The sequence below is a fragment of the Equus quagga genome, chromosome 2, assembly GCF_021613505.1.
Source record: "Equus quagga isolate Etosha38 chromosome 2, UCLA_HA_Equagga_1.0, whole genome shotgun sequence".
Lineage (NCBI taxonomy): Eukaryota > Metazoa > Chordata > Mammalia > Perissodactyla > Equidae > Equus > Equus quagga.
This window is the reverse complement of record NC_060268.1, coordinates 86,692,344-86,708,378: the sequence shown is the minus strand read 5'-3', so window position 1 is coordinate 86,708,378 and position 16,035 is coordinate 86,692,344. Positions and strand designations below refer to the sequence as shown.

The 16,035-nt window shown below is 49.6% G+C and overlaps 1 protein-coding gene across 1 annotated transcript in view; it reads right to left on the bottom strand.

Annotated features, from left to right (window-relative positions):
* Window positions 1-5,366, bottom strand: part of RGMA (repulsive guidance molecule BMP co-receptor a) — a 42,798-nt gene extending 37,432 nt beyond the window's left edge. Inside the window, exon 1 of the mRNA XM_046655474.1 lies at window positions 5,047-5,366. Within this exon, the coding sequence (XP_046511430.1) occupies window positions 5,047-5,060 (14 nt within the window). The 5' untranslated portion in view covers window positions 5,061-5,366. The remainder of the gene's footprint in view (window positions 1-5,046) is intronic.
* Window positions 5,367-16,035: the final 10,669 nt, after the last annotated feature.

Genomic DNA, 16,035 nt, shown 5'->3' with positions numbered 1-16,035 from the left:
AATGTAAATGAGAGTATATTATCTGCCAAAACTTCCAAACAAACATTAATTCTCATTCTTTTCAAGGCATCAATTGTTTTGAAGAAATTCTGTCCTTTTTAGTATTCTGTGAATGAAATCTGCATTTCTGTGTGTTCTTCTGTTATGAATCTGTCAAATTAACACTTGTTAAGTGAAGCATAGGGCTCCAGATGGTGAGCCATGGTTCAACAACAGACCACAGGAGAAACTGAAATAGAGAAGTTTATTATTCACAGGTCCTGGAGGAAGTATCCAGCATGCCTTGAGGGGCCTCCTGGGGAGGTCAGAGGGCAGAGACAGGAGAGAGAACCAGGACCTGGGGCACATGCATTTTATTAGGATCCAGGGGTAGAGTGCTTTGGGGTTCCCAAGCTAAGGCTGGACTGGCCACTTTAAACCAAAGAGGGGGATTTTGGTGAGCCCCACAGGGATCTTGGGCAGGTCCCGAGAGGCAGGGGACACTGCTGATCACAAAGGCTGTTGGGGGTTCACACTAGCAACTTACATTTGCTTGTGATTCTGCAGGCTGTTATCCAGGGCATGCGCTTGCACAAGGGGCTAGGGTCCGCTGAAGGCCCCTGAGGTCTGCTTGGCCAAACAAAAGGATGCAGAGACAGGCATACCATGGAGAAGCTTAGCTAAACTCTCACAGCCCAGTGGACATGTTCTTGTAAGAGCAGTCTATTCTTCAGAACGCCAGTGCCAGGAGCTGAAAATGCACTCTGGCAGCAAATTGCTAAGACACCGAGATGGCCCCACCTTTGCCCACCTGAGGTTTTCTGAGCAAGGCCTCTTTGCAAGCCTTCATTTGAACAGGTGAAAGGGCATCCTTGCAAGGGGTAACCAGCAAGGTCTTCTAGTCTCATTAGACTTTGATAGAGAGGATAAAACTTTGTGAAAGTGCCTTGAACAACTAAATATCATGGTTTTTAATAGATAATCTGGAGGGAAGAGACATGGCATGGTACAGATCAACTGGGAAATGTACAAAAGACGAACAGGAGAGTGAATTCTAAAGTAGAGTGTCTGCACTATGCTGACAATGCTAATACCACAACAGAAGTTTCGGAGGTCATCAGGGGTGAATCTCTGCGTGTTTGTATGTTTCTCCCTAATCTTGCTTAAAGAGGTCAAGGAGAAAATTCCTCAAAACTCCTAAGGAGGAGGAAAAAAAGTTTGCATCCACATTCAAGAAGAAAAGTGTGCTAAGAGTAAAGTAACAGTACTGACACTCTTACTGAGGATTTACACAGAAAACCTCTGTTCACAAGGGCAGGAGGAAAGTATTATCAGGGAAGAGGACAAATTGTTGCTCTCAGCCAGGGGCAAAGATGTTGAGATCTGGGAGTCCCGGAAGATGAAACAATGAGACATAAGGAGAAGCTAGGATGGTAAGTCCTAAACCATGCCCTAGTGAGAAAGAAATCAACAAGGTTTAGGGCATTTTTACTAGAATCTACAGGCAGCGGCCTTGTTTTACCAGATAGATGACAGAATCTTTTGTTTTCAAGTTTTTGCCAGATTTTCAGGCTCTGGCCAACCCAGTATCTTGATTCCTGAAAGCTCTCCATCTCTCAGTGTTGCTTTAAACAAACAATTGAAAAAACGAGAAGTAAACTCAACCAGCAACTTTGTAATTACTCTCCCTATAAAGTTTTTGCTACACGTTAATTCTTTACTCTAGCAACATATATAATAGATACAATAGATATAATAATTTTATAAGTTGAGTAGGTACATAGTGCATTTTTATACTTGTCGAGTAGCAGTGCTTTTCACTTTTTAAAGGGGGCTATAAAAGATGTTTGCATTTGTTTTTCCAATTTCTGCCCAAATTTCCAAATTTCTTTTTCCTCTTGTCCTTAGAATTGTAAAGTTTCACATCTCAGCAGGCATTCTCGCCTCCTGACCCCTAGGCTCTAATATGATACAGCACGTTCTACTCTTAGGTCAGACCTGGCTAAGAAACTGGGCATCCTTTTAAAAGATGTTCATTTATCACCAAGGAAACTGACTTCTGCCTGACTCTGTACGTGCAATTGGCTGAGGCACTTCTTAATTTTTTCCACTGCGCTGTTCATTGCATAGCTCTGTCGTTAAGGAAAGGGAGGGTGAAATTGAGCTGTTGTTCAGTCAAAATAAGAAAAAGAGGAGCCTGTCGTTTGAAGAGGGCTGTATACCAGACACCTGGGAAAGTCTGAAGCCTCTCTTCTTCAGGTTAAATTTATGCCGAGTTAAGTTTGTTGAATGAATAAACAATGAATGCTGTTTGAAAAGCAAAGCCATTCTCAGAACTAAAGCGCCACAGGAACGCTGCAGACACTTAAAAGTTACTTAAATTTACCTTTGGGATATTATAAGTCAAGTTCTAGAACAATGATCTGTAAGGAGTAGTGTCTTTGCATTTCACAGAACTAACAGATTCCAATGAGTCTGTCACTGGTTTCCAACAGTTTCTGTTTATGCTCCGTTTCACGTGGGTATATCCCGTCTCTTTCCCTGGATGGCAGACCTCGAGAGACTGGTGATCATACATGCTAAAGCATGACGAGATTTTGGGACCATACTTGGTAAAAGGAAGTCCTTGAGTTTAATTCATTTGGTAGCAAGGTTGTAGGGAAAAAAGCACCTTAAACCCACAGAACCCTGGCTATGCCCCTTCACTTCTCTGGGCATCAGTTTCTTCTGAGAAAGGGAAATGAAAACACCTGTTCCTGCCTGCTTCTAGGAGCCAGCGAGCATCACTGTGAGAGGGGCTTGGAAAACTGCCTGTCCCAATGTTAGGGATGCTCAGTACCTATTCATTTTATTTTACATCTCCTCATCTAAGAATTCTTCTATTTGGCCCCACACGAGGCAGCTGGAGAGCCGAGTCAAGGGGCATGTTAAATAGGAGCTTCTCATGCCTCCTTTCTGTATTATTATACACACTGGGGAGATGCAAGTCATGCCTTGGAAAGGCTCGTAAGGAGAGAAAGCAGATAGAGGCTTCTTAGCAAAAGTCAGAGAAGTTCTCCTTGAATAAGATGCCAGGTTACTGCCAGATCTTTTTTGCCACAAATCTGATTATTAAATAAACACCTGCAAACGAAGAGTGACTTTGAGACAGCACAGGGGTGGGGAGATAGGCCACCCACCATTCCACATGCCTGTTTGGAGTATAAGCACCTGTCTGTCACCTGGGACGGACATGATGGGAGCAAGCCTATTGAAACAAGGAGGCTGGGACCTCCCTCACCACCACCACAGCTCAGAGGGTCTCAAGGGGCAAGAGTCTGCACCACAAGCAGAACACCACGCTGCTCTACAAGGAACCCACGTACCCTTCAGATGAGGGAGAACCCAGCTCATTGCTAATATCATCTGGCCTGGAAGGTGGCAGCAAAAACCAGCCACAGAGAATGTGGAGCCCGCCTGGATGTGTGGGTGCCCCACCCAGAGCCTTTGTCCGTCTGTATACCATCCAGCAAAGTCAGCCCCAGTTGTTAACTGGAGATCACGACCCTTATAAAGGGGGCTGGCTTGTCACCTGCTGTGGTAGTGGAACAGCAGGAAACCTCTTCTTTGTATGTGCAAAACTGCTATTTTTGGTACACTACACCGTTCCTGTACAGAGTGGCACAGACCCTTTCCCAATTCTCCTTCAGCTGCCCTTCAGAGCACAGCCAACCTCTTTTCTGAGGGTCGCGCGGCTCAAGATTTGCCTGCAAAGTCACTTGTCTGGGCTGCACGGGAGACGAGCAATGTCTGTGAGTACGTTTTTCAGATTTCTGCGATAGACGCCTGAGGAAGGGGCATCCTCTTACCAGCAGGTGACATTATATGTTATGTTTTTGCTGGAGGATCCTAAAGCCTGGTGGAGATGCTGGCAGATCTCCTTGAGGTGAGAGCCGGCCACTCAGTACGACCTGCAATTCTGTCCCTTGAGTTCGGCATGCTGAGCTCGGGTCGCGGGGCGCCCCCGATCCACTCCCGGGGACTGTAGATTCACCGAGAGCTACTCTTCCCAAGGACGCCAGGGCTAGTTCCCTCCTCACCACCTCGCGAGGGAGTCTCCTACTTTGAGAACACCCAACTTCGCTGCCTAAAGGGAACACGCAGCTCGCCATTTCCGCTAGATGGCGCGGTTTCCCCTAATCCGCCCGCAAGACTCCCGATTTATAAAATAAATACAGTCCAACGCCTTCTGAAACCACAGCATAGCATAGCAGCTCGCAGGCTCCCATTAAAATCGCAACTTGGGGGAACTGACTTTACCTCCGGGCAAACCAGTGTAATTACTTACATTAACAGGATGCAACCAAGAACCGCATCCTTGCGTGCCCCGCATCGGCCCTCCTCCTAAATACACCTGTCCCCTTGCCCCAGCTTGTTCCCTGGGATGAGCCACGGCGCGAGCGGGGTGCGGACTCGTCCACTCAGGAACACCGAGGCTCTCGGGAGTCCTATCCCTTAGCACTCATCCCAAGCCCCGCACCTTCCCGCGCAGTGGCGCTCCCAGGCGAAGGACTGCCCCGACCCGAGCCCAGACGGAGCGCAGCGCCGACGCCCCCCCGGGCAGGCCTATGCAGCCAGGCGCGGAGCAGGAGGAGGCGTCCCGGGCGAGTCGGGCCAATGGGGGTTCATGGCAGAACAGCCCGGTGGCCGGCTCCGTCCCAGACTGTCCCAGGCTCCAGGGGCCGGGCAGCGCGGCCGCCCCAGGAGGAGGTGGCCTCGCCGGAAGAAGGGAGCTCCCAGCCCGCACACAGTGGAAGAGCCGTTCGCTGGATCTGCCCAACCACGCGCGCTGCCGGCTGCCGGGGGAGAGCATTTGAGGAAAAAAGAGCAAATACCAAACCACAAAAACTTTACTGCTGCCAAGAACGAAAGCCATCGAGGCGCAGCAAAGCTCCAAATCTGGGCAAGACGGGAGCAGGATGAGACGCGGCGCTGGGGAGCACCAAAGCAGGGCCGGGGCCCCGGCAAGTGTCGGCGGCGCTTGGGGATGTCAGAGCTGGGTCCGCCCCGCGCCCGGCCCGCGCTTACCTTGGCGGCTGCATGAGCCCCTGCGGCCCGCGGGGGGTGGCGCTGGCGGAGCTGCGGGCGAAGAGGGGGTGCCGGGGCGCCTCCGGTCGGCCCCGGGGTGAGGAGGGAGGGGCTCAACTAGTGCGCGTCCCCGCCGCCCCGGCCGGCTCAGCAGCGGCCCGGGGCACGCCGCCTGCTCCCGGGCTGCATGCCTGCGAGCGCCTGGAGGAGCCGGCCCGGGAGCGAACGGCTGGTGCCTCTCCACCCAGCGGCTCGGGCGGCGCAGCCCGCGCTCGGGAGACAACTGCAGAGTCGGGCGGCTCGGGCCACCCCTCCCTCTCCCGGCCCCCGCCCGCCACCGCCGAGCGCGGCGTCGTGAGGTTCCTTTGAGCGCCGAGGGGAGGGGGCGGGCCGAGCGCCCGGGGCGCGGGCGGGGGGCGAGCGCGGGCGGGGTTGGCGGGAGGGGGCGGGGGAGACGGTGGGGGTGCGGGCTCGGCTGGCCCCGCCCCGCCGCGACCGCACCCTCCCGCATCAGCACCAGTTTGGAGGCTGGGGAGCGCGCACGCTGGCAAGTCAAGACTTCCCCAAACGCGCGGGTTACACGGGCGCGGGCGGCAAGTGCGGCGACCCTCGAGGCGCCTACAACTTTCCTAATCTCTGCCTGAGATGCCGGAGATAGTCCACGACGGTCAAGGGGGAGATACCCTGAGGTTCCTGGAATGGACGTTCACATCCAGGAGAAACGCCGCTGCTTTCTGCGGAGAGGCACCTTTGTTCTATTGACGTGTTATTTTTGTTTAAGAATCTTCTTTTTAAAAAGTCATCCATATGTGTTTAGTCTGTAATACACCAATACGGTCTTGCGTACGATTTTACGCAACTCAGGCATCTCTAGAGTGAAAAGGAGACGGTACCACGTCCCCTCCCCGTTGCAGCCGCTCCCCGGGGGTAACCTCGAGTCTGCTGCGCTGCTTTCCAGCCCCTGCTCTGCGCTCTTAGGTGCACAAGGGCGGACTGCAAGTGGATTCTCACGGGCTTTTCAAAAGAATGTTTCACCATGCAGCGCATGTACACACTGGCGAGAACACGGCCGCTCCGGCAGCGGTAGCTCCCCCGAGGCTCCCGGAGTCCAGGGAAAGACTCTTACAGGGAACAGCAGAGAGCCACCCAATCGCCGTGTGCAAATCTGAAACCCCCGCTGGGGGCTGAAGTCAGCCTAAGCACACAGCTCACGCCCACATTAGCATTGCACGGTTAGAGAGACTGGCCGGTGCGTTTTAGACAGGGTGACGACCTTCCTGTTCTTACGGAAAACAAACTGTCTTGCATTTTGATATGATGAGAACTCTACGGATTTGCGAAATGAAAAGGTAACATCCACATTAAAACACGATCGTTATTTATGTTTGTGGTCTTGAGGGATGTGGTTTTAACTCAATATTCGGCATTTTCTTGGCCAAGTGTATTGAGAGAATCTATAGCTGGGATATAAATAAAATCCATGTGAGTGAGCGGGAAGGGCGTGGGTATGGAGATGCTGGTTTCTATATTAGCTCTGACCTTGGGCAAGACGTTTAGCTCTGCTGGGCCTCAGTTTCCCCATCTATAAATAGAGGAGTTATACTAGATGGTGTGTGTATGTGTGTGTGTGTGTTCCAGCTGGAATATTCCATGAATAACTGATTTCTGTCCTTATTCGTCTTTCAGCTCAGCTCCAACATCTTAGGGAATGGCTCCCCAGCACCCCAGCTTTTCCTTCCTAATGCTGATCTCACATTGCCATTATGCACCAATTAGGGTTACCCTTCCATAAGTGTGGGCCTCTCGCATCAGCCGGTAAGTGCCACCAAGGCAGGAACTAGGGCCTGGGTCATCATCGCATCCCCAGCACTTGACGCAGCATCTGGCACGTAACAGGCATGCTAGGAGCATCTCTGAAAGACGATCACCCAGATAATACGTTTCCCACTGCTCTTCCAAATTGCCTGGCATTTTCAAAAGATCTCTAAGTGGAAACATCTCATTCTAAAATGAAGCCTTTGGAAAGTGCCCAGCAGGGTTTTCCCATCTTGGGGGACAAACAGTCCACTGTGTAGATGAGGACAGACAATTCTTAGCTCAACGGCAGGCTGTGGAGGCGGCCAGGCGCTATTCACCTTGATGAGCGTGGTCTCCCGTGGAGAAGACAAGGAATATTAATGCTACTCATTAAGTACTTGATTAAGTTGGAACCATGCACAGGCAGTTGCAATACACACATGAGCGCTCAGAGTTAAATGAGGCCGTGGGGTGTGTTTAGGGTGCAAATTAACAAATATACATGCTTTCAACCAACAATCCAGAAACATCCCTAATGTGAAGTTCCGGGGTATGCTTGTCTGTCTTTGCTGCAGACGGCCTGAATTCCTTAAAAATATGAATAGGAAATAAGCTAGCCTGGGTTCAAGAGTTAAAAACAAAACAAACTAAGGCCATTAAGTGACAAGGGGTGGGGGCGTGAATGCCTAATGCAGCACAAGGCTAGTATCTGTAGTAGTTTCTCGTCCGAGGCGGAGTTGCTGAGGGAGAGGTAAAACCTGGCCTCGAATTTATAGAGGAAAACAGAAGAGCTGGGGTTTCCACCTCCTTGGCCGCTCTTTCCTTTTCTCTTTTTTGTGAGGGCTACGTGCCGTTGCCGGGTCCCCCTCCATGTCCCTTGCCAAGGCTTTCAGTTTATGGGGAGAGGGCGCTGTGTTGGTGGGGCTCACGGGGCTCCGGCTGGTGGAAGGAGGCATCCCAGGCAGCACGGAAACCAGGGTACAGGGTTGTGGAGCAATTTGCTGTCTCTGTCTGTTTCGGATGAGGGGTGGCTCCTGTTGGCCGGAGGGGTGGCACCCTCAGAAAGTATATTCCTGCTGAAATCGATGAAGGGTTTCTTCCCAGCTGACAAAACAATGTGAAATGAACTGCATGACTCTTCCATCAGGTCCAGATGAGAAGCTGTCCCTTTGGCTTGGGTGCCACCCCATTACGTTTTTCTGGGGATCTTGGGTTCAAAAGTAAAAGGACAGCCTAAAGGAGAAGCAGGTCAGGTGTTCCCATAGGAACCTATCTCACCCTTGGCTTCGGCGAGACACAGGTGGGAACGTGTGCTGGGCAGTGACTTGTTCTGCACGGATGGGAAGAGGCTGTGCAGGCTGGATGCCTCCCAGAGGCACTGCCTACTCTAATAAACTCAGCGCATTTCGTGTCAAGCACTTACTCCACAGCTGGCATCGCGCAGCCCTGCAGCAGGCGTTGACTCAAGGAACACAGCCTCTACCCTTAAGACGCTCGCAGTTCAGTGGGGGAAAGAAAAGAGAGCAAATAGGGCTCAGTGGCTGGTGTAGGGGGAAGGGACCTCAGCAGCTCCATTTTCCAGCTCATCAGCCCCTCCCCTCATACAATCATAGTGAAACACGGTGCTCGTGCAAAGGCAGCTTGAAGGCCATTCTCTGGCCTTCCCTTCCAACCAGGCTGCTGCTCCGAAGCTCCGATAGATACTTCGGGGTTGACACTGCAAGTTAGAGGGGAACAAGGGACAGAAGGACAGCGCAAATACAATGCCATCAAACTGGGAAAGTCTTTATGGGAGAGTTGTCACTTGAGAAGGTGTCTGATAGACACATTTGGTTTCAATGTGTGGATGATGGGGAAGGAGGAACAGTATTCCAGGTCAAGGAATCACACGAATAAAGGCCTGGAAATGGCAAAAAGTGCACAAGTTCAATAAGGAGTGATTAAGCCTAGTTGGACTGGGTCTACTGGAGAAGAGACGTGAAGGAGAAGGGAGGTTAGGGCCTTATGGTGGAGAATCTTGGTTGCAGAATGAGCAATAGGGAGCCATTGAAGGTTATGGAGCAGAGGAACGATGTAAGTGAAGCTGTGCTTTAGGTAGGTCAATGGAAGATGGTTTGGAGAGATAGGAGGTGGAAGACCAGCTAGAAGATTCTATTAATCTTGGCACAGTGTTATCGAGAGCATGACTGGAGTGCTAAGAGAGTACTGGCAAGCCCAGGACTGATGGGAGTTCCAAGTGCTTAGCAGGAATGGGAGATGGAGGAGTACCCAAATGTGGGAGGTGGCGAGTACTCATTACAGAGGCTGGGAAGTCGTGAGGAGGAGCTTGGACGGGGAGCCAGCGGATGGCTATTGGACCCAGCATCATGGTCTCAGCGTGGGAGGGAACCCCAAAACCATACTGAGAAAAATCACCTGCTTTTCCACATTTGATAGTATGTACATGTGTTTAAGCTAAAAACCCACTGCCTGTGCCCATCCTCAAGAAGCGAGGCCTTATTAACTCATTGTTTCTCTTTCATGTTCTTTCCCACAGGCCGCCAGAAACACACCCGCCACTCTGGGGAGCGAGCTCGTGCTCCGCCTTCTGCAGCAATGCTGAAGCTTGTGCAGGAGGAATGCAGGGCTGTCACCTCTGGTGAAAGGCACCAACGTCCGTCCGCAGAGCATGCTCTCCTGGCACACCATTTTCCTGGTGGGCTTCGGAGTGCTTCGTCAGCCTTGTGAACGTGGGGAAGCTGGTCTCCAAGTCTGGACCCTTTGGAAGGAGCTCACTGGCTGATATAAATAAATTCTCATTGATCAACTAGGGTTTCCCCTTGCTGACTAACTCACCAACATCTTTGGAAAGTAAGATGATTCATTAACACATGAAAGCCAGATTCCATGACTCCTCCAAGCTCGCCTCTCTGGAATACACCCAATTCGATGAAAAAAAAAATCAATTCCTTTTCTAGCAGAGTTAACATTAGATGGCATGATCTTTTTTATTTTGATTTCTCAATTGTTAAGCATTTGTTGAGAACAAGGAATACGGTACTTAATTCAAATATTTTTATAAATGAACAATAGTATGTTAAAATAAAATTCCCATACCTCCTGCGTGGAGGGCTTGTTGATTTTGGTTTCCAACCCAAATTGGGTTTTAAAGGTACACCAAGCATTGAATCTAGTCCACAGAGGAGACAAGTTCAGCCATGGACAGGAGTGGAGAGACCCAAAGATCTACCCTTGTCTGGAGGTACTGTTTGAGGGGTTCAATTATTTTTTAACAAAAAGAGTCCACTGGTATTTAAAAATATATAGATCGTGTTGAGGTGGTATATCAGTTAGGGCAAGGTGGACTGCTGTATCAAAGAGATCCAACAATTCTATGACTTAAAGAATAAGTTTCCATTTTTTCTCTCCTGCATAACAATCCAGGTGGGCTTTCTAGGCTGGTGGGAGACTCAGCTCCAGGTGGTCCTTCAGGGACTCAGGTTCCTTCCAGCTCGTCGTTCCACCGTCCCCCAAAGTCTCATTGTAATCTGCATCATTGAAGATGGTTTGCTGTCAAGCCTGGTTTGCAGCCTGTGGCAAGGGGAAAGAGTGTGGAGGAACGATGGTTTCTGCTTGCATCATCCTTTCTTCTAATAGTGCACTGGAGAAAGTCACATGTCCACATCTGGCTGCAAGGGAGGCTGGGAAATTAATGTAGTCAGGCAGCCGTTGTTCTGTTTCTATGCATCAAAGGAGCTTAGATTTTGGTGGACAGCTAGCAGCTGGGTGCATCTTGTCGAGGATATAGCTGAACCTCAGTAGGGAAGGACTGGAATTAGAGCTGGAAGCAACTGAGGGGAACAGGCTGAAAGAGGGCAAAATCCTAGAGTCATCCATCTCTTAGCAAATACCATTGGTACCAACTCCCAAATAAATCCAGACTGCCCCCATTTCTCTCCATCTCACCTCCTACCCTAGTCCAAGCAGCCCTCAAGCCTTGCCTGGACCACTGTAGCAGCCCCACAGACTGGTCTTTCTGCCTTCATCCTTGTGCTCTCAAATCCATTTTTTCACACAACAGCCAGAGTGAAGTCTAGAAGCATCAATGAGATCATGGATCCTGTTGGAGAACTGCAATGTCTTCCCATAGCACCTAGAATAAAATCCCAGCTCCTTACCTGGTTTACCAACCCTCACATGATCCAGTCCCTGCCCCTCTCTGAACTTATCCAACACTCTGCCCCTCTTTCACTTTAGCTACATGGCCCAACTGTATCTAAACATGCCATCTAAAGCTGGCTCCTGCCTCAGGGCCTTTGCACTAACTGTTTCCTATGCCTGGAATGCTCTCATTACTTTCTCCTTCTTATTCAGATCTTAGTTAAAATTGTCAGAAAGATTTCTATCATGTCACTTACTTTAATTCTCTGTATAGCAGTTATCACAATATGCTAATTTTCAACTAATTTATTGTTATCCAATCCCCAGACCCCATTACCTTAAGAAATGTATTCTTTGTAAGAGCAAAGAACTGTCTATCTTGATCTTTGATGTATTCCTATCGCTTAGTAATATTTGGTGAATGAAATGGGTAAACCAGAAAGAAAGTGTGCTTACTGTTTGTAACCCTTCTAAAACTTAGCAATATATTTTGAATGCCTTTCCAACAATTACACAGCTATCATATTATATTATATTATCATATTATATTCCTCTGTTCCATTACTTAGATATACCGTAAGTGATTTAAACAATTTCCTACTGTTGGATATTTAGTGAACATCCTCATATAGAGACATCTTTGCACATTCTTCATTATTTCCTAGAATACCTTTGCACATGTGAAATGATGGAGTCAAAGGATATGCATGTTTTTGAGGTTTGATATATAAAGCAAAACTGACTTCCAGAAAAATTGCAATCGTTTCTACTCCCTCCTAAGGGGTGTCAATTTCCCCAGACCCCAGGAAACCAGGACTATTACAACTTTTTATTTTGCCAATTAGTTGCACTAAAAATGGTATCTCATTGGATCGGTTCACATTTTTAAAAAGTTACCAGTGATGTTGAACATTTTAATTCTATTTGTTGGCCCTTTGTATTTACTTCTTTTGTCTTTTTCTAACCACCTATTCATCTCTTTGGCCCTTTTCAAAATGAGGCTTCATCTCCAAGCATTATTTCTGGTTGTCAGTTTCCTCTTTCATCCTCAGAGGCCCACATTCAGGTGCGAGAACATTTTCAGGATGAAGGAAATTGATTCTTGCTTTGCACTCCAAGTTCCCCAGAAGCCGCCCCCGCTTCCTCACCATTAGAACACAAATTGGACCGTGGGATGCTTGGGAATGTGCCTTTGTGAAGAAAAGGAAAAGTTGACTGTGAGAAGGAGGTGGGGATGATGGTCACAGGTGCTTCCCCTTTTAGAGGTTTCCAATTCCTTACAAGTTGCTTTAGAGTGACAAGGGGGGGTCTCTCTTCTGGCACAAAAAAGTGGCCTCAGCATCTTTATCAGGATAAAAGTCTCCATTTCTCCATCCTGCAGGCCTGTTCAGAGCCAACTCAACCGCAATTAGAAGGGCATCCTTGGAGCACCAAAGCAGTGCAGACCAGTTGGGTCTGGAGATGTCTTCCCCGGTCTTTGTGGGGCATTTGGAGTGACTTGGGCCTTGTGGTGAGTTGTAAGCAGACAGAATCCCTTCCATAGCTGACACCGGAGCAGGCCACATCCCTGTGCTGGCCCAGCTTTGGGCCAGGCCTCTATCACCACTGAGATGGAATCAGAAGTTTCAGACTGAAACTGACCTTGGAAACTCACATTTAGGAGGTGGTGAACAATGGTTAAAGAATGGAAACAATAGTTGTGTGTTAGTTTGTATTTTTCTGCTCTTTCTCCAGGGAGGGGATGGCTTCCAGAGAGTCAACTCATTCTCATGTACATTTACCCGAGAAGTTCACAGTGGAAAACTGGGGCTCTCACACCCACTAATCTTTCTGAGAACTGATGTAGGTGTGGCCAGGGTCCCCACGCACAGCCAAGGGAGGGGACTGATACCCCAAACCAGGGCTTCTCCAGGCTTTCCAGAAAGCTCCACGTTGTCGACTAATGGGCTGTCCGTTAGTCTAGGCATTTATCTTTCAGTGTGTGCAGGCGTCCACGTATGTGCATGAGTTAAGCACCCTTTCTTAGAAGAAATGATGGTAATTGGAGAAAATAATTGTTTAAAAAATATCCGTTCTTGGCAAAACAAAAAGCTAGCTAATGCATATTTGTTTCTTGCTTTTTTTCTTATTTGTGAACTCCCCTAATCATTGGATCTACTACGTCGTCCACTGACAAGTTCCCCATGTGGCCATGACGTTGTTCTAATGGGAACCTTTTGCAGTGAGTCCCAAAAGAAGGACGCCAACTTTCAAAGCTGGGAAGGCCTTTCCTTCCCCACAGTGGGAACCAGGGCCCCTCTGGCATCACCCCAGGCCGAGGCAGTGCTGCCAAATTCAGGTGGGCCTCCCCCAAGCCAAGGGGCTGCCTCCACTGTGGAGGGGTGGGCCTGGCTCAGCCCATGGGTGAAGCTGCCTTGGTGCAGAAGAGCGTTCTCTGATCATGGGCCCGAGAAGATTCTGGAAGGAAAACCCAGGAGGCAAAGTGAGAGCCATACCTCCTCCATCGCTAGTTCTCCCTCTCTTCCTTCCTGACTCCCCGCTTCCTGCGATTGGATTCATCCTAGGAATCTCAGGATCTCCAGGGGAAACCATTCAAGCGGCCAGTTCATGCAGCGCAAGTTAACTTGCTTGTTTTAAAATAACCAGGGTCTGCACATTGGATTTTTAATTTTAGAAAACTCCAAAAATAAGGCAAAAAGACAAATATAAGTAAAAAGAAGCTTCACTATTTTCCCCGTTGGAAAAATGCAGGGCGGAGCTTTTGGGCGTCCAGCGCTGACCACCACACAGAACCAATGAACCGGACGCAGAGCGGGGGCGGCAGCGGTCCCTACGGCCTCCTGCGCCACCGTCCTCGCTGATTCTCAGCGCAGGAGACTTCAGAGGCGTTACCGGGAGATAAGAGAGCAGTCTCAGATCCCCGGGAGAGGAATCCCCCCCGATGTGCAGTAAGACCTTGGGTCCGCCCTGCGACTTCTTTGTCACAGTCACAACGCATCAGAGATTGCCATTCGGGGAACAGAGCAGGCCAAGGCCGCTTCTTCCCTCCCTCTCCTTCCCAAGGAGAATCGCAATTTCTTTGGAATTGTATTTAAGCAGCAACCTTATGCAATACCATTGCCAAAGCTGGAATCCACACGCCCCACCTTTTGGACCGACTCCCCGGCCCGCCTCGTGCATATTCACGGCGCAGCCGCGGGCCTGGCCGCCTGCGCCCACACAGAGCCTCCGGGTTTGCGTCTCTGGGCATCTCGAGGCTGCGCTGGTTCACTTACTGCATACCTGCGGGTGGGACCGGGGGTCAGGGTGCGGGTTCAGGGCTGGACAGGGCTTGGGTAATGTAATATAAGAATCTCAAAGGTTGCAAAGGAGACCCCACGGCTGCGCTGGAAGCGCTAGGATGCGAGGCGCTGGCGGCTCCAGCTGGCCCTGTTTCCCCCGGGGGGCGGGGCACCAGGAGGGACTCCCCGCGGAGGGGGTCCAGGGCCAACTCGGAGGGGATCGGCCCTCGGGCCTGTGCTTTCTGCGAGGAGTAGGCTGGGGAGGGAGATTCTCGAGTTCTAAAGGATGGCTGCCGCCACCTGCTACGCGCCGAGGAAAGGGTGGGGAGGCGGAGGGGGGTGGGGAGGCAGGGGGTCTCCGGGAAGGAGAGCGGATATACCCGGAGGGAATAGCCGGAGGACCTGAGAGCCGGCCCCTCGGAGCAGCGCAGACCCCCGGCCCTGGAAAGACCAACTAGCTGAAGCCACTGCCCATTCTAAATGATTCAACATTTTGCAAACTTTCATACCAGTTTTAGCACTTTTATTATTTTATTGAAAAATAATCATAAAGGAAAGAATCTATAATTAAAAATTTTAAAAGAGATTTGTGAAATCAGAACCGAATCTACATACAAGCGAAAAATAGCCCGTAGGTGTAGGAGGCGTGTCACGTGCTGTGGAAGATGCTTGGTCTGGGTGTGCATTGCTGGGTGCTCTGCCGCAGTCCCCAGACGCCCTGGGCGTACGGCCTACACCCCTACACCGGGAACCAGCGGACTAGAGCTTTCAAAAGTCAGGCCCCTCCCATTGCTGATTTTAGCCGTGGAAACCCCTGAGCTTTGGAGTCCATGACTTCAGTCCAGCTTCCACTCTGATTTGGAACGCTCAGATCCAACTTCCACTCTGATTTGGAATGCTCAGATCCAAATGCTCTGGGCTACGTGGATGTGTTGTAGGCAAAACTCAACATTTCTAGACTGAATTAGAAACCTAGATGTTATTCTGGATTCCTCTCTTTTCTTCACTGGTGCCTCTCCCTGTCTCACTGGTCACCACATTTAGCCAACTTTATTTCTGGAAGCATTTCTGGAATCCTCCAGCCCCCCCCCCCCCCCCAACTTCACCCTCAGGACCTGGGTCAGGCCCCCAGTAGCTGTTATCAGGGACTATTGCATTGAAACCACTTCCACATAGTGACCTTTCTGAAGTGCCCATTTGTCACACCACTCTTGTGCTTAACACCTTGCTCCACATCAGTAGTCATTAGGGAAATGCAAATTAAAATCACAATGAGATACCACTACATACCTATTGGGATGGCTAAAACAAAAATAGTGACACCAAATGCTGGCGAGGATGTGGATGAGCTGAACCACTCATACGTTACCGGTGGGAATGTAAAATGGTCCAGCTACCCTGGAAAACAGTTTGACAGTTTCTTAAAAAACCTGCACTGCCAGAGAACCCGGCCGCTGCCCTCCTGAGCATTCAATCTAGAAAAATAAAAACTTATGTTCACACAAAAACCCATATAACCGCTTTATTCATAATAGCCAAAAACTGTCCTTCGACAGTCCAGATGTCCTTTGACAGGTGAACAGTTAAGCAAACTGTGATACATCTATACCATGGAATACTACGCAGCCCCAAGGAGCCAGCTTATGAAACTATTGTAAATGGATTGCATGAATCTCCAGGAGATTACACTGAGCATAAAAAGCCAATCCAAGAAGGCATATATGAATGATATGCCATTTATATAACATTCTTGAAATAATGACATTTTGTA